We start from the raw sequence: 25785 nt of genomic DNA on the forward strand, positions 1-25785 counted from the left end.
GTTTAATCAATTTATTTTAATTGGAGTTTAAAAATATGACATATAAATTAATAATTACTCATGAACGAGACAATACTTTATTTGCCTAAAGCTATTATTTTACCTACCCTCGAATTCTAAGCGTTAAGTTAAAGATCTCACAAGTCTCATAAGAGAGGAAGAGTTCTATTTTTGTTCAAAGGTGCCTATGTATGTGTGTGTGAGGGGTACTCATATGCTCACCGTTATTTTAGAGCTGCGCCAAATGAAAAGTTCCAATTCAAAGCCAGACTAGTTTATGTTCGTCTCTTAAATATATCGTCACTTTGACGGGTTAGCTATGGAAGTAGGCAGGCTTAGCTCGAATTTGTTCCGCAATAAAGCCACACCTTCGATATTGAATCTGGCGATGGTGGCTAGACCCTCAGGCAAAAACCAATGATTTTGAATCACGCTAGATTTTCGCGTGGATGAAAATGGAAAATCGTATGTATTATGTATGTATATTCAAACTCACACTCAAAAACCATTTATAAGCAATTCAATAGCGATTCAAGTATGCATTATAAAAGTGTGACGTGCTATGGTGCGATATTTCCAATCAATCAAAATTTTTATACGATTTCAATGAATTGCTGAAATGAAAGTAATCAAAGTCAGTTGTACTAGATTGATAATTGCCATATAAAATAATGTTTTTTATTAACAAATTATAATTTAATAGCCTGAAAAAAAATATAAAACTGGTAAATTCAATTTCTCTTAATACATTTCATATACCGAATGATCCAATATAAAATTTAATTTAAAAGAGAATTTTATTATAATTTATTAATAAATAACAACAGAAAATTTACGATAAATTTTTTTCATTGCTCTTTTAACCTTTCCAGAGCTTACATTCCCACGGCGTGGAATTCTCTCAATTTTTAACGAATATTTTTATACAGCTAGCTGATTTTTATTAATATAACAAACTAGTAAATTATATTTTTATTTGAAACTACTCTCATTACCTTATTTTGCAATTTTTGCAACATCGTTTAATCTAATTTATTAAGCATATATAATATTGTTGCACAATAACCTGCTATGGTAAAAAAAGTAATAATAAACAATAATAAGGTGTATGATAATTAACCAACCAAAACCACACAGTTAACTTAGAACTTTTTTTCTTGAATTTTGACGGTTGACTTTAACCCAATATTTTTTTTAAATATTTCTAATGTATTGTAAATAAAAATATAATAAAACTTGTTTTAAAATTAGTACTTATATCACTTCGTATTATTTTTATATAATTTTTTTAAATATGCTTTACAGATAAAAACAAACTTGTAAAATAAATTGATTAATGTTTTTTGAAGTTAAAATAAAAAAATAATGTTTAGCGAATTGTAGTATTAGGTTGTTATATTTAATGTGCATTTAAAAAGCTATGTTTATACAATATTTATAACACATACTACATACAAACATACAAGTATAGTCAAAAAGGTAGTGTTTCAAAGCATACCCATCCTAAGCATAGCACTTAAAATTCTTAAATAATAGTACAGAAAGGTATTTAAAGTATATAATTAAACATATCGTTTCATTAACTGAAAAAATAAGTAATGAAACAATGTGTGAGAAAAAGTATAGAAATTTGTAATATATATTCCGCGTAAGTAATTAGATGTGTATTCTATTCTAATATTTTCCCACATGTGTGTAAATAACATGTATTTTATTAGTCAAAATTAAATCGTATATTGGATTAATTTTTTTATTTTTATTGAAAAAACAAACATTTCTACATAAACATTCAACTATAGTATTCATAACATACGCTTACTGTTAAGTAATAAACGTTCACAAATATATAGTTACTTTCATACTAATGTTTAAATCCTCATGATAATTATTCACTTTAACGAAGGTACTTATGTTCGTTATGCTGATATCTGGTGCAATTATTTCAAATGTAATAATTAAAGAGTCCTAGAAAATGGTTCAAGTAAATGATACGATGTTCACTGTAATTTATAATTGCGGAAGCCTGACTTCGTAGAATTTAACGGATAATCTCGCTTTCAAATGGGCTGCGCTTACAAGCCTTTTTATCCCTTAATAAGCGTTCCAAGGATTGAGACAGGTGTTTATCCGTTAAGGGTAGTATTTGGAGAGTGAAAGGGACGAACCAAAACCTCTAATAATTTAATTATATTTTAACCGCATTGTGCGTATTCATAAATGATAAATATACTTGTATTTTATATATAGATACAATTGGTATTATTAATATAATAATATATACCATATAAAGGAACACTAATCGCATAATCTTAACTATGTGATTTACATAAGCTTGAAATGACTAGAAAAATATGAATAAAAAACAAATCCCACGAAATCACTATTTCAAGCCGGGTATTAAAGATATGCCAAATGTTTTCAGTCTCAAAATCCGCTGTGAAAGAAAAAAAAACATTGTGTTTTTAGGATATTGTTTCATACGGAGGGTGTGCTTTATTTATGAGCACTTGACAATGTTTTTAAAGCGCTCGCAATATCTGATTTCGGTTTATAACAATAGCGCCTAACAACAATGGTTTGCATAAATGATGGCTTTAATGCGAATGGACTGCCTGCGAACCGATTATTATTGCATTGACCGAGCTGATTAATATTCAGAACGTTTCAGGATTGAGGTCGAATGTAAGGGGATGTTTTGCGGAGAGTCTTGAAATTATTATGCTAATCGATCTATTTCAATTTAACGAAAATGTAATGTTAAATTTTGCTTTTAAAGCGTATTGTTTTAATTACATTACAGATAAGGCTATTTAGTTTTAAAATATTTTGACTATGCAACATTTTTTTCTAGTCGAGTAATAATTATATTTATACGTGAAGTCCTTGTAGGCTTATTTATCTCTCAATATTGAGTTAAGCTCTAGATTCCAGACGTCATTAGCTGGACCAGTGTCGACGGTAAAGAGGAAGCGGCTGCTTACTCTGTCTTTTCAGTCTCTTTTCAGTCGGCGTAGCTCTATTTGGTTTAGGTTTTAGTCCGGATTAACTCTCCTGTTTTTTAGTTAGGATATTCTTGATGAAGTGCTGACGAAAGCGATTTTTTAATGAAAGTAAATTGTTATATACACGCTTGTTTATTTTCTGCTCACCCACTTACCGCATGTTATTTCTCTTTATTTTAAATTCGAAAGATATAGCAAAGTTAAAAAATAAATTATCTATGTACATTGATAATACGGCTATTTTAACGGGTGCTTACGGTCTTAAACCAGTCGCGAATATTTTGTAATATATTCAAAGAAATATTTTGCACTCAAATATTTTGAGTTGGGAAAAATTTAAATTATATTTACAAAAAGTAGACAAACTTTGCCACTGCTCCTACAACGTGAACAGGGTAATAACGTAGATTAAAATTAAACACACATTTTGCAACTTTTCATTGAAGGGCTTGCTGCCATTGCGGCACTTAGACCGATATTCAATGGAAAGATCGAGCTTACTACAAAAATAAAATCTTACTATACGAACAATAATTCATTAAACCCATCAGTAATAATATTTTTCTTTATTATCTTAGTATTGAATATCATGGTTTGTTTTTAAAATTAGTAATCGTATTGAAATATCCGTTTTATACACAAAAAAAAATAAATCGAAGACACCAAGTAAAGACTAATTTTTTTTCGGAATCTCGGGATAGTTACAGATAATTAGTGACCATGGCTGGAGCATCGCAGCCAAAATATAGAAAGAAAATAGATGTAAATCGCGATGAATCCCGAGATTCCAAAAATATTAATATTCGCGTACCTCTAAAAATACACAATAAAATTTGGTTTATTGCGCTTTTAACGCTTAATTTGCAACATTTTTCTTTAACGGTCAATTTGCCAATTTCGAAAAAAATTTTATTTCTGATCTGGTGGTCTAAATTTTTTAATAATAATTTTAAAATTTGGTTTTAAAAATGTAATATTTAATTATCATCAGTATGCATTTTACCTGTATTTTCTATACTGAATAATAATTAAAATCTACTAATTTTGAATTTAATGTGTCCTTAACTTGAGTATTTTAATTCCTGGATTGTCTTACTTTATATTTATATTTGTTAAAACGATAATTTACGACCGTTATATAAAAATGTCAGATTACTGTCCTAAAAGATTAAGCGCAATACTGCAAACTAGTTCTGATTTTACGTTCTTTGTTTGTATTTTATTACTTATATTTTTATTATGTAAAGTCTGAACATATTGTATTATTATTTTTGTTATTTACATGGTGTACTTGTACAATCATTAAACAAATTCAATACCGATACACCGAAATCGAATACATACAAGCTTCAGCAAGGAAAGTCCTAATTATAACGTCATATTTTTCTATTGACAATTTTTACAAAAAACCTTTAAGCAAATATCACATTCAATGATTAATATATAAATAAAAATAAAAACGTAGCACAAGTGTATTATAATAGTTAGAACTACTATAACGTGTATGTAGAGCGAAGAAGGCATCTGTGCGATGAAACTTACTGCCAAACACGTCTAGGTAGTTGCGCAAACTGGCCAAATGGGCTCCTACCATAATATTTGCATGGAAAACCCACCAAAGGAAATGAAGTTCCACTGTTGGCTGTCGGGGTAGCTTTTCTGGCTTAGGCTTTCGACGTCTCTCTTAATGGTTCACTAGATTGTGGCACAACATCGAGGGGCACCGTTCGACGTATTGACACAAAAGTGTCTTCAATATGTACACAAGCGGACCCGTGAATGAGATTAAAGCTAGACCCCAAACGATTCTGCGGATAATCATCTAATTAGATTCCGCCCCCTTGGCAAGGGTAGTTACGACGTCGACGTCGCGAGATAACCGACGTTAACTGTGATGCTCGAAAGAGAGAGAGAGAGCATTGTTAATCGAAAGATAACGGTTAACATTGCTTACCGAAACGATTAGCCATTTAATTTAACACCCTCTTTGTGCACTTGAAGATTAAAAATTGTAAATGGTTTCAATATCTATTTTGATGTTCGAATGCGTTTCAAATAAATTACAAGATGCAGTTACGGTGCGGGTTCTTTCTAATCATGTCACACTATTAATATGTTCCAATACTAAATACTACAAAATAAATGAAAATATTCTGTCATGGAATATTTTCGTAGTGGTAACTTTCATTTACGTTTTTTTAGCATTGCCAATTATTTTTATAGTTGAGTCGCGATCTTCAGACTCTTAATAAGTAATTGATTTAATATAATAATAAAACATTGTAATATAGCTCTCAGCAGACAAAATCACACACACACAAAATCCTCAAATAAACGTCCTTTTACGAGGACCTTTGAGGGCGATTCTTCAATAACATTTCGCCCGCAGTTCGGATCGTGAAATGTTTTCTCCGTTGCTTTCATAATCCTTCTTGTTTACTCACAAAGCCATCTCGAGCAGGGTTTACATATTGGACGAGAAGACTCACCCGTACACACCGTTCAAGTCTACCTCCAACGTCTTACATTTTATTATTATTTTATTTTTCAAAGAATCGATACAAAATAACCATATCGGTGTATTGTATTGTATTGTATTGTCTTGAGAAGGTCCGATCAATTAACGCGATCGGCTTCAATGGACCGTCAAAATTTTCACTAAGCCTTAGATTTTCCTAATGACTTGCTCCGAACACTTGTTACCCGTAGCCCCGGGTTATTTCCTCTGATACCCTGACTTATATGGTAATATGGGGAATGGTTTTACGCCTTCGTTAAACCTAAAACAGAGAGATAGAGACCGAATCGTGTTCGAGCCGAAATCCAAAATTGCGTTTCGGAATATGTACGCGTATAAATTACGCCCGATTGACCGCTTTATGTCCGAGGCGAAAAGGAGAAAGAAAGAAAGAAAAAAGTATACACAAAAAAGTTCTTACAGCAGGGCCACTACCGCCATACACTTGACTGGCACATTGGCGTTTTATTTGAATTTAGATGGGCAATATCTAAATTTAGGCTCTAATAAAGACCGCTTTTTTGTAAAACGCACACAAAAGTGTACGCCACCCAAAGTCCTTTTCGCTTGATTAAATATCTAACAGCGGCCCCTTTGTGTCATTATGTAGGATTTAAAAAAATCGCAGATAATATGGATTATCTGTGAAATTAACTTTGGATTGTTAACATTTTTAGTATGTTTGTTTCAATATATTTATAAATTTGCTTTTTTGAAGAGTATCATATACGTATATTAAAACCTTATTTAAGAATGTACTCATTTTTAAATTAACTCGGAATAGTTCGATTGTTATTAGTGTCTTGGATAAATATTATTAACCAATACATATTATGTAATTACTGGAAAATATTGTACGAGAAATATTCGACAATTATATACACGGATAGTAAAAATTCAAAATTTTCTTACACTGTCAATTTCACTAGGGTCTGCGTAACGTAAAGTTGCAGCATAACATACAGTGTGTCCTTTAGATGGTCGTGTCAATACCTAATCCTGCAAAGAATAATATCGTTCAGTGATCCGTTTTTACTGTGCGAAAAAATATGCCACTGAAATTCATCGCAACTTATTTTATTTTATAGGTGTGTTAATATGGTCAGTTAAAATGAGTTTATTATTAATAAAAAATAATAATCAATAGAAAATTATCAATAACAGCTGTTGCTATTTTATAAAAACAATAGAAATAAACTATTTTTGCATTATCGAAAAAACAATAGCCCTAAATCGTTTTGCATTCTGCCGATTCCCATACGTTATTTCTTCTTATCAAAGCGGGGTTTTAGATCACCAAAACATAGATAAAGCCGCCGGCCGGTTAGAGTAATACAAAATTATAGATCATAAAAATACTCTCGATCTTCCGAAAAAGTATATATATATATATATTTTAAAACACCTGGCACAAATTCCTTCGGAAATGTTTCTTATTTGAGTGTCTTCTTTTATTACTGAAGCAAAAATAAGGCGAGTTCGAGTGTTAAAAATTCCCAGACCTCTATTAAAACCTTTTAAGAGGTATGCATATTAAGCATAAATCCGCCTTTACTTATGTAGCGTTATAAAAAGAGTAGTGGTTGTAAACATTTTAAAAATATTCGTACAAATTTAATTTTATTTAATAAATAATGCTTCATAATTTTTTTTGAAAAATGAGAATTTTTGATTTAACATTTTTTTCGAGAAAAAACATTAATCAGGATGGTCAAATTTATGACAAAAAAAATGTCTTACTATCGATAGTTTTTTTTTAATAATTCAAAATAATCTTAATAACTGTAGTTTTATAGATATAATAATACGGCACAATAAAGCCAATTTATAGTTTTCTAAAGAGTATGAATCATATTATAAGTTGATTAAATGTATATGATATTGAAGAATATATCAATAAATATGTCAATCAAAATATAAAAAACTTATAACATGACTTTTATGAGTATCTACCACCTAAAATCACAAATTGAACAATCGAAATTTATAAATTAAATTTCCTACTTCTACCGAGAGCGCTCGAATATTAAAAATGTTTTACCCCCCCAGAGAACGCTTTGTACAAATTCGATATAAAATTTATTGCACTGTATAACATCACCACTCATCCCGCAAACGCCTCTATATCAAAGCTGTTTTTACACATTTCATTCATCTTTTAGAGAAAGGGTAGCGCTTAATTCAATTTAATCCTCCGAGTGCTTAACGGGTAGAAGGCGAAAGGATGTGAAGGAGGCGAAGACAAATAAACACTCGTCTTTATCAGCGCTCGGTTTAAGTGCGTTCATAGTCTTCTGTGTCTACCTCTACGGCTCGGCGGTAAATATTATCTTTCGCAAGATGACAGTTTGTCTTCCGATCGAGCCATACGGGCGAAAGCGATATGGAGGTGGTGGTGATGGTGCTTTGTTCTCGTGGCTTGCCCTTAATATTCAATATACAATTACCTAGGTATCTTAGGACGCCCCTATTATCGAATTTATCGCTTGCTACGGATGAATACACACGCCTCTTTATTATGTTGTGTGTATGTGCCTTAAGCGCGCTTGCCTAAATTCATTAATTATGTCATCGATACATTATTGTGTCTAATATTGTAAATGGCTACAGTTGTGTGATAAATAACAATAAGTATTATATTCATCGACGTTTATAGTACTTATTATATTTTATATCCGTCGTTTTATAATCACTCAAGGTTATGATTATTATTTTTACTATTCTTTATGACATGTTTACGACACCGTCTTGTCAAGGACAAGACGGCACTGACTTTTGTTGAAACTTTACGATATTCTAAATTTTTTAAGAGACTCTCAAGAGCAAACGAAAATCACAGAATCTGCATTGTATATATACAATATTATACATATTTTAAAACAAAATAAATAATGATAGTTATTTGTGCCTTCCTCCACAGCACTGGCATGGACAATCCTGAGTATACTGTAGTTATTATGATTGTCTCCTTAAAAGTGCGTATGCAGCAGTGAAATAAACAAAATTTAATTTATTTAATCAAACATTCAGCATTTTTAATATCCTTCAGACCATTGAAGATACACCTTGTACATAATATAATGTAATAATAAAAATTGATATTCGCGAAAAACATATTTTGAGATACATTTTCTCATGTCAATTGATTTCACGTTTTGCTGCGACGTTGATCGACTCGTCTGGTAATGTGATTTGAATAACTTCAGCCTTTGCGGGTGAATATCTTATAAGGTTAAATTCTAATACTTTTAACTTGGATGCTTATGCTTATAAGTAACCCGAAAACAATGTAATGTGATTATCTACGTAATCTTTATTTTAATTTAATATGCGACTATTTGGATTCGCTGTTTAAATCTGGATTCCAGCGCTTGTCAAATATTTCTTGCGGCTGCGGTATCGTGTTTATGTTTTACCTCGAAACACAAAGTTTACACGGTGACTTGGTGACACGAACTCGTCGACGGCAATAACTTTGCTAAGCACTCGGATATTAAGAAAACTTAACATTGCTTGCTCTCAGTTCGGCTATTTAAAGCTTTCGCTTTGATTGAGTTGACTTTTCACCTTTCGCAAGCTTGATAAAAATACTTGTAATACAATTTTTTTTATGTTTGCGTATATTTTATTGGCGTTCTACATTGTCGCCGATTACCTGTATACAATATGGGACTCGTCACGGTCGAACGTGTGTGGGTGTATGCAATTTTTTGACAGTCGCATTGCAGGGGGTACATTAACGAAAAAGAACGACTGACGAATATGAAATTGCCGCTTTTGTTTATGACAGCCAAAATAACGATCACAGCGGGGAATATACTATACTATTTCATGCTTTATTTTTTTTATTGCAATATTTATATATTTTATAATATAACCGCAGTGCTTTAATTATCCGTTATAAAATAATAAAAATATAATTTGTTTTATATACGTTCAAAGGACAATTGACAAGCCCGCATCTAAATTCATAAGAACAATGACAAGTGCAAAAAGATAAGCAAATAAGCAAAATAAGAGATGAATTCGAATTGTAAGAATACATTGTGTTTCCAATATTGTTATTTTTAATCAGTCGTAGCAACATGTGTTTGATGGTTGTGTCAATTTTTGATCACACCTAGAAATTTTTCTATGGGAAAGGATAAATTGCTGCTGAAATTAATCACCAACTTAAGTGCAAAATTTGTTCCCAAACTTTTGATTGACGAACAGAAGGAAAATTGCATGTCTGCACGGAATTGAAGGATCGTCTTGATGCAGATCCGAGCTTCATGGTCAAAATTATAACTGGAGATGAAAGTTGTATATATGGCTATGACTGAGATGAAAATGCAGTGTTCCCAATGGAAAACGAGTGGCTCCCCCCGCCCTAAGAAGGCACGCCAGTCAAAATCGAACCTCAACTTCATGCTAATTGTTTTGTTTCGATAGTGTGACCACTGTAAACTATTAATATTACAAGGGCGTACTGCAACGTTTTCGAAACGATGTATGGTGAAAGAGACCAGAAACAGGGTCCAATGGCCGAATTTTTGGCCGAAAAAACGTTCCTTTGTCCACATCCACCATATGCACCATGCGACTTCTGGCTCTTCACAAAAATTAAAGACTTACAACGAGATTTACAACGAATTAACCGAAGACCCTTCCGAAAGAAGCCTTCCAAAAATGCTTCTAATCATGGAATCAACGTTGGGATAAGTGAATTGCTAGCCAAAGAGAATACTTTGAAGAAGATCAATTCGAATTTGACATAAGCTTATTACTTTGTTCGTAATAAAATTATTCACTGTACTTTTTGGTCACACCTTGTACGTCAACATTACCAGACGAAGCATTCGACACTATATTCACAACATTTTTTTATTAAAACGCATTTTTTCGCGACAATAAAAATTAAGCAAAAACTTTAATCAGTTTTCATGTAGCTTATTTATTAATTAATAAAAAAAAACATTTACCAATGCAATCAAGGAAATGTGTCATAGGAATATATAGGGCATTCGAACCGGGTACCCGGTTACCCGCCATGTTTTTCATAGAACCGAAAACCGGGTAATTTTTACCGGGTATCCGGTTAATTTCATTTAAATATTTTTTTCCATTATTTCAAATTAAATGGAAGAGCGTTCTTAAGCGACACACGTCTGTGAACGACAAAAAAATGAACAGCACTTAGCGACCTATAGATTTCGAGATAAGCGAATGCATAGATAAGGATTATTTTGAAAGGATGCAGTTGTAAATAAAAATAAATTTTACTGCGTTGTAGGGTAAAAATATAACACATTAGATTCGTTAGTGTTTTTAAAATATAACTTTTTACAAAAAGAACATCACCAAAACTTTGTTTCTCTACCTACATATAATACATATAATAAATACAATAATCTAATTTCTTTTATAATTTTAATAAATTTATTTCCTTAGTATTTTTCATGTGCAATTTGTATTATTATTGCCAAATATGTGTTAAAGTAAATATTTCGGTTTTGTACTGTTACACATGTATATAGTATGTAAGTATATGTATATATGTACCTACCAATGGAATGTAAAAATATTTCGATTGAGTGAAGTATTAATAATTACATAATATATTGATTTTATTTCAATACCTTATTTTAAAAAAAATTGATATTAATTATTAAAGTAAAATTAAATATATCACGTCATATTTAATCAAAGATTCAAATATAATAAGAATTAGACTCTTAACGGCTTACAAAAATTACCCGGAACCGAACCGGGTACCCGGTTCTTTCACGGAAAATACCCGTAGAACCGGGTAATGCATTTGGCCGGGTATTTGGATGCCCTTGGAATATATATGTATGTGCTTTAATTTAAACCTATCGGCGAGAACAGTTGCTAGAAATGTTGAGCACATTGTGAGAAACATCAATAGACAATTTAATGTTAAGGCTAAAAATATCAGACTTATGAAAATGCAAAATTTTCAAAGCCTCTGATTATTTATTGTATTATTAACCAGTATGTTATTTGTGTGAAATATCTGAAACTATCATGCATTATACTTTAAAATACAAAGAAATATAGTAAATATATATAAAAAATTGCTGCGGATATATTTTAGCTCGAACTACAGTTCCAGTTGCTTTTTTTATATCTTAAAGCAAGTGCAGAATACATTTAAATTTAAAAAAATCTAGTTGACTTATCATTTGATCCCACTTTCAATTGTAAATGGTTTATTTTCAAAGTTATGACATGCTAAAATGCAAATTCTAATAAAATAGTAAATTTTCTTTTGTAACCATTATTATGAATGTATTTTAATTATTTAATTATATAAGTTAACTTATTAAAACGAAGGAACCACAAAATGCAATAAATATATTTACAAAAATCATTTATGCATAGTTTAATTTTTAAACAATAAATTAATTAAAACGCAATTTTCACTTTATATAGCCAATAGAAATATTATAAATACAAACAATAATTAAAATGATAATTGAATTGCCTATATACCAATAACAGAATAATTGCACATTCTTTTGAGCGATTCCAATCCAATTACCAATTAATTAACTAAATTAACTGCCAATTGGTCGACATTTAGTCGTTTGACTTCCGGTAAGGACATTTTGATTAACTTTCGAAAACAAGATAAACTCCAATCATCCAAAAGTAATGAATTCATTTATTAAAACAAAGCCTTAGTTAAGTTATGAGCAATAAATCGATTATTATACATGTATAAACACTCCAGTACATATTGTGTAAACGCGCTTTTCTTTACAAAACAAAATATATTACGTTTCGCCAACGGATTCTGCTGTGGCTTTCGTTACGATAGGGTTTCATCAATCACGTACCGGAACCAGTCCACTCTGTGCTGTTGACGCGAGCGGTCGCATTCGCGCTTCGCTCCGTTATCGTACGAAGGACACCCCCGCTACCGTTCTGCAACGATAGACACGCCCACTGCAATTAGCTACAAAGACAGCGCCATGAAGAAGGCGCAGACGCGCAAGCGTTCTCTTGGAACGTTGAAGGCGTACCTAAACGCCTCACAATCAACTTCAGGCCTGCCAGACCACGAGTGGCAGGTACCCAAAAAGACATCGAAAGTTTCCCAGGATGCTAAGATGCCTCCGACCACGAGCCAAAACAGGTATGAAAAGCTTCCCGAAGTGATCGAAAGGAAGCAGCAGAGGATACCGCCTGTGATCGTAGAGATCACGGGAACACACCTCCAGACGATCGACTTAATTAAGTCGATCACAAAAACATCGAACTTCTCGTTGCGATACACGGGAAGTGGCAATGTGTCAGTACTTTGCGCGTCGTTTGAAGCACGCGCGTTGTTAATGGATGGACTGAAGGGCCAACGCGCCTTTCACACATTCACCGCCGACGACGATAAAACAGTGAAATCCGTGCTGAGAGGGCTCCCAGAGGTCCCCACCGAAGACATTGCCGCAGATCTCGAACGTCAAGGACTTAGCGTCGTCAAGGTGACGGCAATGAAGACCAAGACCGAGAAACAAGGAGACTCCAGGCTCTACCTTGTCCAGTTTCCGGCTAATACAACAACGAGCACTATAAGAAGCATCCGGTACGTTTGCTTCACCAAGGCCACGCTTGAAAAGTACAAGCGTAATAAGTTGCATTTAACGCAATGTTTCAGGTGTCAACAATTCGGCCACGCTGCAAGAAATTGTCAACGAGCTCCCAGGTGCGTCAAATGCCCCGGAAACCACGCCACGAACGAGTGCTCTAAGAAGGACCGAGAAGCACCCGCCATCTGCACTGGTTGTGGAGGAGACCATCCGGCCAATTTTAAGGACTGCCCTCGTAGGTTAGAATACCTACAGAAAACTCAGAAGAGACAACAGAGACCGACTCCCACTGTTCACTCGTCGCAGCCGAACAACATATTCAACCTCGAGCAAGCGCAATTTCCTGCACTGAAACCAATGAAACCAGCGTTGGTAAAAACCTCAACCACCCCAGCAGTGATCTCATCAGCCACTTCATGGAACGCCCAGGTTGGCGCCGCACCAGCACCAATAAACAAGGCGCCACAACGTCCCCAAACCAGGCAGCCTGAGGAGCCCCTCTCAGACACAATGCCAACTTCAGAGCTACGCAGGATGTTGCTCGTCCTTCAAGAAATCAGGACCAAGGCTGGAAAGTGTGCCAGCAAAATGGAGATCGCCTTGATGATGGTCGAATATCTCGATGTGCTCTTCTAAGGTGGGGCTCAACGTTTTGACGTGGAATTCACGCGGATTCCGAAATAAAACTGGAGAACTGGAACTGCTGATCAGTGAGTACAAAATTGATATTGTCGTAATCACCGAATCTTACCTCAAACCACACGTCAACGTTTTTATACCGAACTTTGTCTGCCTCCGGAGGGACCGTCTCTCAAGGCCAGGCGGAGGGGTCGCGATATTTGTAAAAAAATCAATTAAACACGCGCGCATTACAACAAACACGACTAATCTTGAAACTGTCGCGATACAAATTAAACACGATAATAAATTAATAATAATTGTCGCGGGGTATAATTCTCCCGGTGACAGGTTGCTTCGAGGTGACCTTGATGATGTGTTTCGTCTTGGAGAATCCGTGATATTAACTGGAGACTTTAACGCGAGACACATGCATTGGGATTGCCCCGGTGCGAATCGATCCGGTAAATTAATCTTTGATTATTTACACGATACGGACACTACTGTAAATTTTCCGAAATCCCCAACGCATTATCCTACCAACCACACGACTCCGTCAATTCTGGACATAACGTTGGTCAAGGGTAATTCCCGGATTTCAAACATGCACTGCATCCAGGCTCTGTCCTCGGACCACCTTCCAGTATTCTTTACGTTGGACGGTGAGGTCGAGATGGTGTCTGAGGTCGTTTTCAATTATGCAAAGGCTGATTGGAAGCGATTCAGAAGCATAGTAGAGTCTCGGGTGTTGATTAAACGACAGAATTATACCTCAAATGACACTAAAACTATTGACGATGATATTCATTACTTAACATCCGTGATCGAGCAGGCCAAAATATCATCAATTCCGTCGCGTAAAAATATTTGGAATAACATAGAACTCACCCCAGAAATAATTAAACGTATTAAAATTAAAAATAATATGAGAAAGCAATGGCACAAAAATAAATCGCCCCAACTTAAAACTCTAATTAACAAACTAACTGATGAAATTCGCGTTCAAATTCAAAACATCAAAAACGCTTCGTGGTCGCGTAAACTAAAAGCTTTGAAACCGGGAGATAATTCCTTATGGAGAATGACGAAATCGCTTAAAAATAAAAACTCAAATATACCACCTTTAAAAACCGGAAACAACGTAGCTAACACGACTCAGGAGAAGGTCGAGATTTTAGCTGAGACATTTTCTACATCTTATCAACTTACGCAAAATTACATTGACCAAAAAACCCAAAATAAAGTAGACCGGGCAATTAAAGATATTAGTAAAACTCCAATAGATAAAAAATCCATTAACCAAGTCGGCATATCAGAAATTCTTAGTATTGTTAAACGATTATCAAATAGAAAGGCTCCAGGTATAGATAAATTAGAGAATATATTGATTAAAAACCTTCCTTTTGTTTGCTTTAAGTACTTAAATAACATTTTTAATTCATGCTTATCTTTTGGATATTTCCCAATAATCTGGAAAACGGCAAAAATTCATCCGATAAAAAAACCTGGCAAAGCAGATAACATACCAATTAACTACCGCCCGATAAGTTTACTTCCCTCATTTAGCAAATTATTTGAAAAAATTATATTATCTCGATTAAAGGAATCTCTTAATAGCAAACTCATTAATGAGCAATTTGGTTTCCGCGAAAATCACTCGACTACGCATCAACTTAATAGATTAACAGAGCACATATCTGCCGATTTTAATATGAAAAAAAGTTCTGGTCTTTTATTATTAGATATGGAAAAGGCTTTTGATACAGTATGGCATGATGGATTAATGTATAAACTTTTAAAATATGAAACTCCCTATTACATTATTCACATGTTACGGTCTTACCTGAAGAATCGAAGCTATGTTGTTTCGCTAAATAATACATTTTCGACACCGCGTAAAATACCAGCTGGTGTTCCTCAAGGAAGTATACTTGGCCCGTTTCTCTTCATTCTATATACTAATGATATTCCAATGTTAAAAAATACTAAACTCTCAATGTACGCTGACGACACTGCAATCCTTACTAGTTCTTATGGTCTTAAACCTATTGCAGTTAAACTTCAAAAATCCCTTGAAAACTTAAAAAAATATTTTATGAAATGGAGAATTAAAATTAATCAAGACAAAACAGAAGCAATAATATTCACTAAACGTAGACAACCCTTGCCTGCACCCATTAAAAGTGAACAAGGGCATAACATTGAATGGAGAGCGAGCGTTAAATATCTGGGTATACACCTGGACTCCAGACTAAAATTCAATAAACATATAACTGAACTCCGGTCGAAAGGGCTCGGCGCCATTGCGGCTCTAAAATCAATATTTAATAGAAAAAGTGCGCTTACAATAAAAAATAAAATTCTAGTCTATAGACAATTAATCAGACCTGTTTTAACTTACGCTTGTTCAGTGTGGAGTAACGCGAGTAATAGTAATTTTAATAAACTTCAAGTAATTCAAAATAAAGCCATAAAAATAATTTATAATACACCGTTTTATACTAACCTTAAAAAACTCCACACCAAACATTTAATTCCTACCATTAAAGAATACTGTTATTATCAAACCGAAAAATACTATAAAAAAATCTCGCGAGACCACGCAAACCCACTAATTTCAAGAATCGGTGATTACGACAAAGCAAAACTTAAATTTAAATACAAACATAAAATGCCTAAGCACATATTGCTTTGATGCAGTTAAGCTCATCACAGTGTCATCAGTTTCAGGTCTACAGGGCTAGGTTTATTTACCTTTGTATGTGTTTTATTTTGTATATTATGTATTTTGTATAATTTGTTTTTCTCATCAGCTTCATTCTTTTCCAAAATTTTTTTTTTTTTTTTTTTGGATTTTTTTTTTTTTTAAATTTGTAAAAGGTTTTATGTATTTTTCCTTTAATTTAGTATATTCTCGTATAATTTATTATTCTTTTTATGTTATTGTATAACTTAACAATTTGTAAACAATGTAAATGGTTATGAACCAGTATTGTGCATTTAATATATCTGTATGCTATTTTACCTATGTCTATTTAAGAAATAAACTTTTATAAAAAAAAAAAAAAAAACGTACCGGAACCCGACTTTCAACATCCAAAACCCAACCAAAAGTCTAGGGCCCAAATATTTCATTTTCCTCTTCCTGCCTCGCACATTGGCATTTAGTAGAGCGGCATACTTTTTGACATTCTGTCGAACGTGTATGCTTCCAGCTCGCCGAAGCGATGATTAGATTTTTTTGCCTTTCCATTTTTTAGCCTGCGATATATTTTTAGGAAAAATATCTCAGCGCACGTGTGCTTCGTACATAAGACACGTTCGTTTCTAAATATGATATCGTAAAAGAGTATGGGGGATGGATTCGCGCGTGAAATAACACGCGTATTCGATAAAACCTCAGAGCGCATTGTGTTTCCAAAGCAATAATTCATACTTAAAAGTTTCGTTTGGCATGTTATGCGTTAATATCGCACAATTCACAAGTAACAATATCGGCTATCTCCAACTTTGACATGAGTGTGGATAACTTATGTGTGCTGCTTTATTATAAAATAAATTTATTATTAAAAGTGCTATACATCATTTTTTTTTATTGTATCAAAATTCTCTAAATATCTATAATGTGTTGTATTTTCTGAATAATACATAATTATAAATTTTAACTATCAATTTCAATTTAGATTAACTTTAACATTTAAATTCTCTCTAAAAGTAATAAATATTAATGCTGAATATTTTTTACGCGTACTTTAAGAAACTTTGAAAAATATAATAATATTAAAAATTCGTCGATTTCATGTTGTTATATATGAAAAAGTTATGGAAGAAGTCACCTAACGAAAGGATATCTTATTATTTAAAACAATAATATATATATTTGAATTATAAAGCTGACGTGAAAAACTCATATTTGGAACAAAGGAAATCATCTGGTACTTCAGCTTCGTAAGATCTACTGGCTCACAGGACCAAATTCAGGCTTATCATTGGGAAACAAAATGATATTATGTAACTGTAACATAAAACCCCCGTGCTTATATGGAACTCAAATTTAGGATCTGGCATTCATATATAAAATCATTCTAGAGAGATTCCAGAATAAATTTCTCAGGTGTTCTTCGGTTTGTGCCTAAAAATACCGACTCCGACTCCGAATTTAAAAATTTCAATTAGATAATCTTAAAATATTAAATTTATTTTTAATTATTTTATTTATTTATTTTCACGTTAATAACGACAAAAAAGAAAGAACAAAAAATAATTAATAATTTTTGGTATACAATTTACGTGATTTTTTTATACATATTAGAAATGTTGACGAGTTCTGCATTTTCATGACAGGATGTGAGTTAGATGATGTGTTAGCGAATTAGGCGTAAAAGTAAATAGTAAATACATACTATTTCTAATATGTCATATGTAAATATGACCAGTGTAGAAACATGAACCTGGATGTAATTCTCTTGGATTAGTGCCGCGCCATTACATGTGACCGGTCGGCTGTTGTTGGTTATTTGATTAAGTGCATAAATACTGGCAAGAATGCTACTATATCTGAATGTAGACTTAAGCGTGTAAATATGTTAAAACTAACAAATACATTTAATTAACATAAACAATTTTACAACCACTAATGAAAGTACTACCAACTAACTTATAATAATATAATATAAAAATATAGTGATGGGAAAATATTGTAACCTAATTAAATATACTATAATTTAATGTTAATTATTTAAAGAAAGGCTCCAGTGGGATACTTACCACATGTTATTGTTCATTTTCCTTCCCAAAAGTGCCTAATTGATGGGAAAAATAGTATTGGTAAAATAAACAGATTACATTGTAATAAAATTAATAAAAAAATATAAAAAACATTTTGTAGCATATTTAAATTATATATACCTAAATAATTTAAAAGTAGTTAGGTATAAGCGTACGTTTAAAGAAATATTAATCAGAGGGGTTGGCTTATATAAATGTATGTAATATATAATAAGATTTTTTGTATTGTATTTTACTATGACACTAAAAATTATTTTTATTTATTACATTTTCTTGACGCTCAAATATCTTTTTTTGTTTGATTTCAGGTATGCAGTGTTTAAAATCGTTTATTATACCCTGATTTACTTTGGTAAGTGATTATTAATAAATATTTTATTAATAACTAAAAATATATGTCATGAATTTAATAAGCAGACAAAAGTTATCGATTGAATAAACACACTTACTTTTTCATCGCGAATATCATATCTGTAAAAAAAAACATTTATAAATATCTGAATCACAGAACTCCCTTCTTTTTAATTCACTAGGGTCTTTATACATATTTATATAGTAGGATTATGGGTTTAATCGATTTTACATAAATACATATGTATTTGCAGAACACAATGTAATAAAATTTATTTAAAGAAAAACGTGTTTTAGGCAATATATAAAATAAAAATAATACCATTTTACCTTATACTATCAGGCGCGTACGATGAGATACATTCCCTTTCGCTCCCTCGCGCGTTTATTGACGAGAGTGAGTGAGAAGAAGATGGCGTGCGGAACGCATGTAACGCACGCCCTTATCTCTAGTTGAAGCTATTGCGAATTGTTTATATTATAGTATTACAGCTTTTCAACATATATGTTTAATTAATTAAGTTGATAGATCAAATGATTTTTAGAAATATATTTTTTAGAATCGTAGAAAACAATAAATTTTGATATATGTTATATATAGTAGTTCTTTAATTAATTTTTAATACATGATTATAGTGCGTAATATGTGTTAACTAATATATACAACACACTGGCGGGTTAGGGCTCTAAATATAACATAATATATTCAAACACTTCGACGCCGAAAGGGACGTCTCTCGGCAATAATTTGACTCAATCCTTTACATTTATTGTCCTTTAGAGATTTAGATATCCGATTGTTAAATTAATTAATTCTTATCTTTGCTAGGCGATTAAACGAGCCCCCGGTTCTTCGCCTGCGTCGAGAGTGTGGCGGATGAGGGGTTGTATCAACATTTTTAATTGGCTGTTTTATAGCTTTTAATTAAGTTTAGACGCCGGTGTTCGTCTCGGGGTCTATTTGTGTTGTTGTATCAACTACGCACTTTTCCTATGTTTGCTTTTTGGCTTTTCCGGTCGTGCGAACTCGCAACGACCAACTTTCGTACGCCACTTCGAGTGTTCAAATCTTCAAATTACACCCTCAGCGTCCGGTTTGTTTGTTTAATGGAAATAAAATATTTTTGTAGCTCAACTTAAGAATAATGATAATATAAAGAACAGTATTACTATAGCGTATACAGTATATTATAATAATCCCTTGAGCCCGTTATATAACTATTATAGTAACAAAAAAATGTTTGAACCATATGTAACAACCAACGATTTGCTAGTTTTATTTATTAAATAATATGTGTATATTAAATTATCTTTAATTTAAATTTATTTCTTTTTCTATAAAAAATCAGAAAATAACATAATTAAATGATACGAACCGGACTAGCTTCTCGAATGTGCAATGCCACCGTGGATGGCGACAGATATAGGCGAATTGACTAATGCTTTAACAGGTATCAGAAAAGGTAGCGACCGTGTTTCGTGAAGTCATTCTGAAGCCCAAAAGTAAAAGTCCTCGAGAGTAGTTTGATTGTCAAGAGTAGTTTAAGGAAATGTTTAGCTCCTTATAACTTTCTGCGAGAACTTAGCGAATCATATCCCATTGCTCCTTAAATAAAGGTGCTTGGATTCAGGAACAGATAAAATCTTAGTATCCTATTTTAAATGTATCTCAAAAACCTTTTCTAAACTTAATATTCCTGTACATGTATTATGTATACGTTACTTAGTTGATTAAGCGATTTCTCTCGATAGCGGGGCAATGTCGTAAATCGGACGTTATTAGTTTGCAGACGTTTAACTGTTTTGTCGGCCGAAATCCGTTATAAATCGAGTTGATTATTTAATACAATCCTTCTGGCCCCGTAAAATTTTACGGCTGAATCGAAAATTCATCCTTTCGCCGTGTATCGTTTACGAGCACCGTAAAAGCCTCTTATCCCTTGGCGTTTCCGGGGCGAACGACGCCCGGGGGTGGGCTGGCGTCGTTTGCCTTTGCATACAATTCTAAATAACAGATTGCCGTTGAAAAATAAAGGCGTCGCGATTTTAAAAGCTTTGCACAAGACTAAGAGCTAGGCCGCCTCTATGTCGCCCGTGTCTTTCGTATCGGCCTTCAAAATCTTGGCGTTGAATATAAATTATGATTTACATACATACGCAATAATCCATAATATGCCTAATGCCTTTAACACGTGATATTTAAGGCAAGCTATGTTTATTTTATCAACTATTAATATTTTTTAAATTAAAAAAAAATACATTAAAATGTATGCTTTGAAATATTTTTTGGTTTAGATACTACTATGTGTTAGTGATATTTTTTAAAGTAAAATTTAAAGTAAAATTTAAAGTAAAAATCGTGTGATATGATCTGGTCTGATTCTGGTTAGGTCTACATTCAAAATCTTTTGACTAACATTACCAGTTTCAGGTCTTTCAATGCTATCTACTTTCTGCCTTGTGATATTAAGTGACATAGTATTTGGAGTCAAAATCAATATAAAAATCTTTATTTATTAAATATACTTTTTACTGAATTTATGTAATGGGTACAAAATAGTATAATAATGATTTTATAATGACCCTTGAATATTTGCACATATGAGTGCCGTCTCAAGTGCCACTCGGAACTCTCTTTCTCACAGCCGTCTACGAATATTTGCGCTAGGCCAGATTCAGACTACTGCTGCGTGCAGGGCCGCCGAGAGCGAGCCCAGGCCTTAGGAAAACAATGATTCCGGGCCTCATGACAAAAATAGCATTTTATATATTTCATTTTATATATAATTTCTTGAATAAATAATAATAGGTACGAGTTAATCCTCTTTATGTTACAAATAAATATAAAAAATAGTCACCGTTGCGACATATTATCATATTTTTTTATGTGCACTAAAAATATCAATTTATGATATTTATCTGATAATTAGTCGTGCTTTCTTTACTGCTCAGTGTTGCCAAAAAACAATAAAATCGTGTCATCGCGGTAAAAACACTCGAATATCAAGTGTTTTTATTAAGACTTTTTATTACGAGTGAGAATCAAAACATATCTAAAATGAATTTTGCTTAATAGAAGAGCGCAAAACACAAAAATCCTTTCTCAAAAGTAAAAAATCCACGTCAAAACCCGATTTTATTGCTTTTGCCGTGACATTTTGCCTTCTGATAAATTATAATTATTTTTGCGTTCTTCTATTGACCAAAATTCGGTTTGAAAGTACTTTCATTAGCCATTTTATATTCTGGCCAAATTCAAGGGTGGCAAATTTTCCTGTTGCAGTGGAAACGCTAGCTTATCTAGACTTTTTATAACAATATTATTACTTACAATAAGTGAATATCAAATGACACATATATAAACCGAATTTTGACTAATAGAAGAACGCAAATAACAATTATCACTTCTCAGAAGGCAAAAATTCACGTCAAAAGCAACAAAATCGTATCGGCGCCGTCGCAGTGGGCACGCTCGCTACCGAGTACTGTGACGGCCCCGACACGATTTTATTACTTTTGACGTGAATTTTCGCCTTTTGAGAAGTGATACTTGTTTTTGCGCTCTCATATTGAATAATATTCAATTTGAATAAACTTTGATCAACCCAACAAATATTAGAAGTCCATAGTAATATCAGTAAGGATAGCTATCATATTTTTAAAACATAGTGTAATATCGAAATACAGACAAACTATGGAGTAATATGTGAAATGCGATATCTGTTTTACTTATTCTTCCGCTTATTTTCTCCTGATTAATTGGCTTATTTTGTATTTTGGACTTGACCTAATAAAAGCTCTAAAAATATAATTAATTTTAGAACATTCATTAGGTTATTTTTTGAACAGCAAATGGACGTTACGCATCTCTCAAATTGAGCTTCATTGACATTTTAGAACAGCATATTAGTACCTATTAGTTAAATTATAGTTTCGCTAGTAAAAATATATATCTACTAGTAAAAATGTATTTGGACTTTACTAATGAAAATATAAATAGCATTTATACATCGGATGTAAATAAAATATATATTTCATATAATTTTACTAGCCCTGGCAGATAATTTATATTTTTACTGGTAAAAATATATATCTACTAGTGAAAATGATTTAACTAAAATGACATATTTAAAAAAATATTTTCGGGATAGATTCGAGATTTTTTCTAGATATACTTTTAAAAATAAACAGGTAAAACTGAGTGTATTATAAATTTATTTAGCTGCATCAAATCCAGTTGTGAAATTATCGATAATACAATCTATAAAAACATTAAATTTATATAATTCAGTTAGTACTGTTGTTGATTTTTCGTTATTTCTTTGCTTCTTCCTCATACCTAAATTTACTGCTACTAATTCGTTGAATATTTCCTCTCATGACTAATATTTTTTAAACGTTCTAAAAGTGTGTCAAAAAACTACGATCTGTTCCTTTAAATAATAATGTTTATTGTGTTAGTATTACCTAGAATTCGTACTTTTGAAGGCAATGTTCCGCCCCTTTTATTTATTGTATGTATAAAAAGATCTGAAGGAATTTATACCTGAAATATATCACTACATACATCTCAAACAACTCCAGTGTAGTTCAGATTCATTATTTGAGGTCGGGTTTTACTTTTTATATAAATATATTCTTGCTTAGATTTTTTTTAGAGTGCGGCTTTAGCATATAACAATGGTGGCCAAAATGTGGTTCGCGAGCTGTATGCGGCTCTTCAATAATAAATAAAAAAATATTTTTTTAAATTTCTGAATCTTGTAAATACAAGGTTTTTCTCGTTTGGCATTCTTCGGTTCGACTTAATTTTATTAATTTATTAATGTAGAATATTTACTTAAATGGCCCTTGAAAATAAACGGAAGCGGAAGTATGCCGACAAAAAAATAAATTCTAAAGAGGAATGGGAAGAAGACAAATGGTAAAGCTGTCTGCCTAATTTGTAGCTCAACATTCAATAATTTTAAAGTAGGAAATTTAGAGCGTCATTATGAAAAATTGCACCCCGAGTTTACATAAATCTGAGTTACAAATTAAAAAACTACAGTCGTTAAAATCTTAATAGTTTTGGAAGCTATTATCGACTTTCTAGATAAAAAAACAATACTTATTCAATACTTTTTAATTTTTTTAAATGTATTAGATGTTGCATAGAAGATTTGACTGCTCTTAATATATGTGAATAAATCAGGACCTTTGAATATAATTCATCAAGATATTATACAACACATGATCTATTTTAATAATTGTTTTATGTATATACTACATATATAATAACCTAATTTTTATTTTAAATTTATTCTTCTGCGAGAATCGAACCTACTGTTATGGATTATCGTCCAGCACCTTGCGGATTACGCCACTCCGCTCCCTTATTATAATAATGCCTCCGAATAAATAAACGCGTAGAAATTTTGAAAGCTTTGCATAAGACGGTCCGCGTCTTACTTACGCCTACCGAATCTTGGCGCCGTATACTGCGCAATAATACCTCGTGAAATTTTCCTCTCGCAGGACCCGCGTCAAAGCTCGCCGACGACGGGAAATCTCTCGGCATAACTGCACCTTTATGCAAAAGAGGCTTTCGCGGATAACGCGACCCGAGCCTCCATGTCACCTGCTAGGTTACATATAAATTTATCCTCGCCACCCACTCCCACCCCGGCCAGGCGCGCGTCAAAATCCCGCGGGCGTTCCAAATCAGATTTATTATTTATTATACGGCAAAGTGGGGATTAAGTTCCACGAAGTGGAAAAATATTATCCCGTGATGGGATCGAAAGTGAAATGGCAAATTTTACGCGTCAAGCAAAACAATGACTGTTTTTATTTAATTAATTAATAAATTAATTATTTGTATTAGTTATCATCGCAAATATATTAATATATTGGGGCAAAAAATCTATTAAACCCTTTCATAGGTCGAGGAAATAGAATGAGTCTCAAAGATGTTGACATTTGCAAATGTAAACTAGTGCAGGAAACGTGATTTAAAAGTTTATTTTAATATTTTTTTTTTTGTAATAATAAACTAAAGTATATTAAATAATTGTAATTGTTTTCATATTAAATATATATGGATATAATATAGTAGAAAACTGATTTAAATCCGACTTAACTGCCTGAATATATTATTTAAGCGGATATTTCATTCGGCAATTGGATTGCTTCTGCTAAAGTTGCATTAAGTAAATATAGATAGATAATATGTAATGCCTCTCAATACCATCTAAAAATGTTTTACTTATATATTCTATATGTTATTACAAGTGCTCCTAAGATATTTAGATAGAAAATTTTTATATTCCTTTTGATAAAAATATCTTATGAATTTTCTTTTTAACCATAAATTATATGATTTCATACTACCAATTGATATTTAAGTATTCTATAAGTATGCCACAGAAAATTCGATATTTTATTTTACTTAATGCCAAGATATTTTATAGATTGCTACTTTTTGTGATTAATTAATTACGTGTTGTGCATATATTTAAATATAGTCATCCAGGACCAAAATCATCCAGGAAGACCTTATTTTATATTGCCATTTATGGATTGAGAACCCTTATATGTTTATAGATTCAAATTTAATATTATTGCGATCTTTGTGCATTACAGTGAGAGTGGCATCATTGTAAAGCGTATAAAAATGCTCTTTATTTTTATTTTTTTATATATAATTTTATACGACGATACTGATTTTTTTAGGTACATTTCTAGAATATGTTTTTATTATTCGGTTCTCTATTTAGGATTAGATGATTATTATTACCACTATCGCAAACATATTGCAAGATCAAGTAAAAAGTATTATATTGTTTTTATAAGTTTTACTACTTTGTCTAAAATAAATTTAAAAATAAACAACCTCTAAGTGTGCGAGCTCATAAAATATAATTAAGCCCAAATT

At 32.3% G+C, this 25785-nt stretch overlaps 2 protein-coding genes across 2 annotated transcripts in view; both read left to right on the plus strand.

Moving 5' to 3' along the window:
* LOC148239150 (uncharacterized) overlaps positions 1 to 25785 on the plus strand; it is a 250026-nt gene that overhangs the window by 192655 nt on the left and 31586 nt on the right. The gene's annotated exons all lie outside the window — the stretch shown is intronic.
* On the plus strand, positions 12382 to 16514 carry LOC148239152 (uncharacterized). The gene is made up of 2 exons (XM_088185044.1): positions 12382 to 13108; positions 13181 to 16514. Exons 1-2 carry the CDS (start codon positions 12501 to 12503, stop codon positions 13746 to 13748), a joined length of 1176 nt encoding a protein of 391 aa, XP_088041170.1. The 5' UTR covers positions 12382 to 12500; the 3' UTR covers positions 13749 to 16514.

Source organism: Plectrocnemia conspersa, unplaced genomic scaffold, assembly GCF_051122295.1.
Source record: "Plectrocnemia conspersa isolate PC_06_02 unplaced genomic scaffold, ASM5112229v1 ptg000001l, whole genome shotgun sequence".
Taxonomy (NCBI): Eukaryota; Metazoa; Arthropoda; class Insecta; order Trichoptera; family Polycentropodidae; genus Plectrocnemia; species Plectrocnemia conspersa.

Coding starts and splice junctions, on each gene's coding strand:
- LOC148239152 (XM_088185044.1), top strand. CDS start 12,501: ATGAAGAAGGCGCAGACGCGCAAGCGTTCTCTTGGAACGTTGAAGGCG. Junction 13,109..13,180: donor AGCACTATAAGAAGCATCCG/GTACGTTTGCTT, acceptor GCAATGTTTCAG/GTGTCAACAATTCGGCCACG.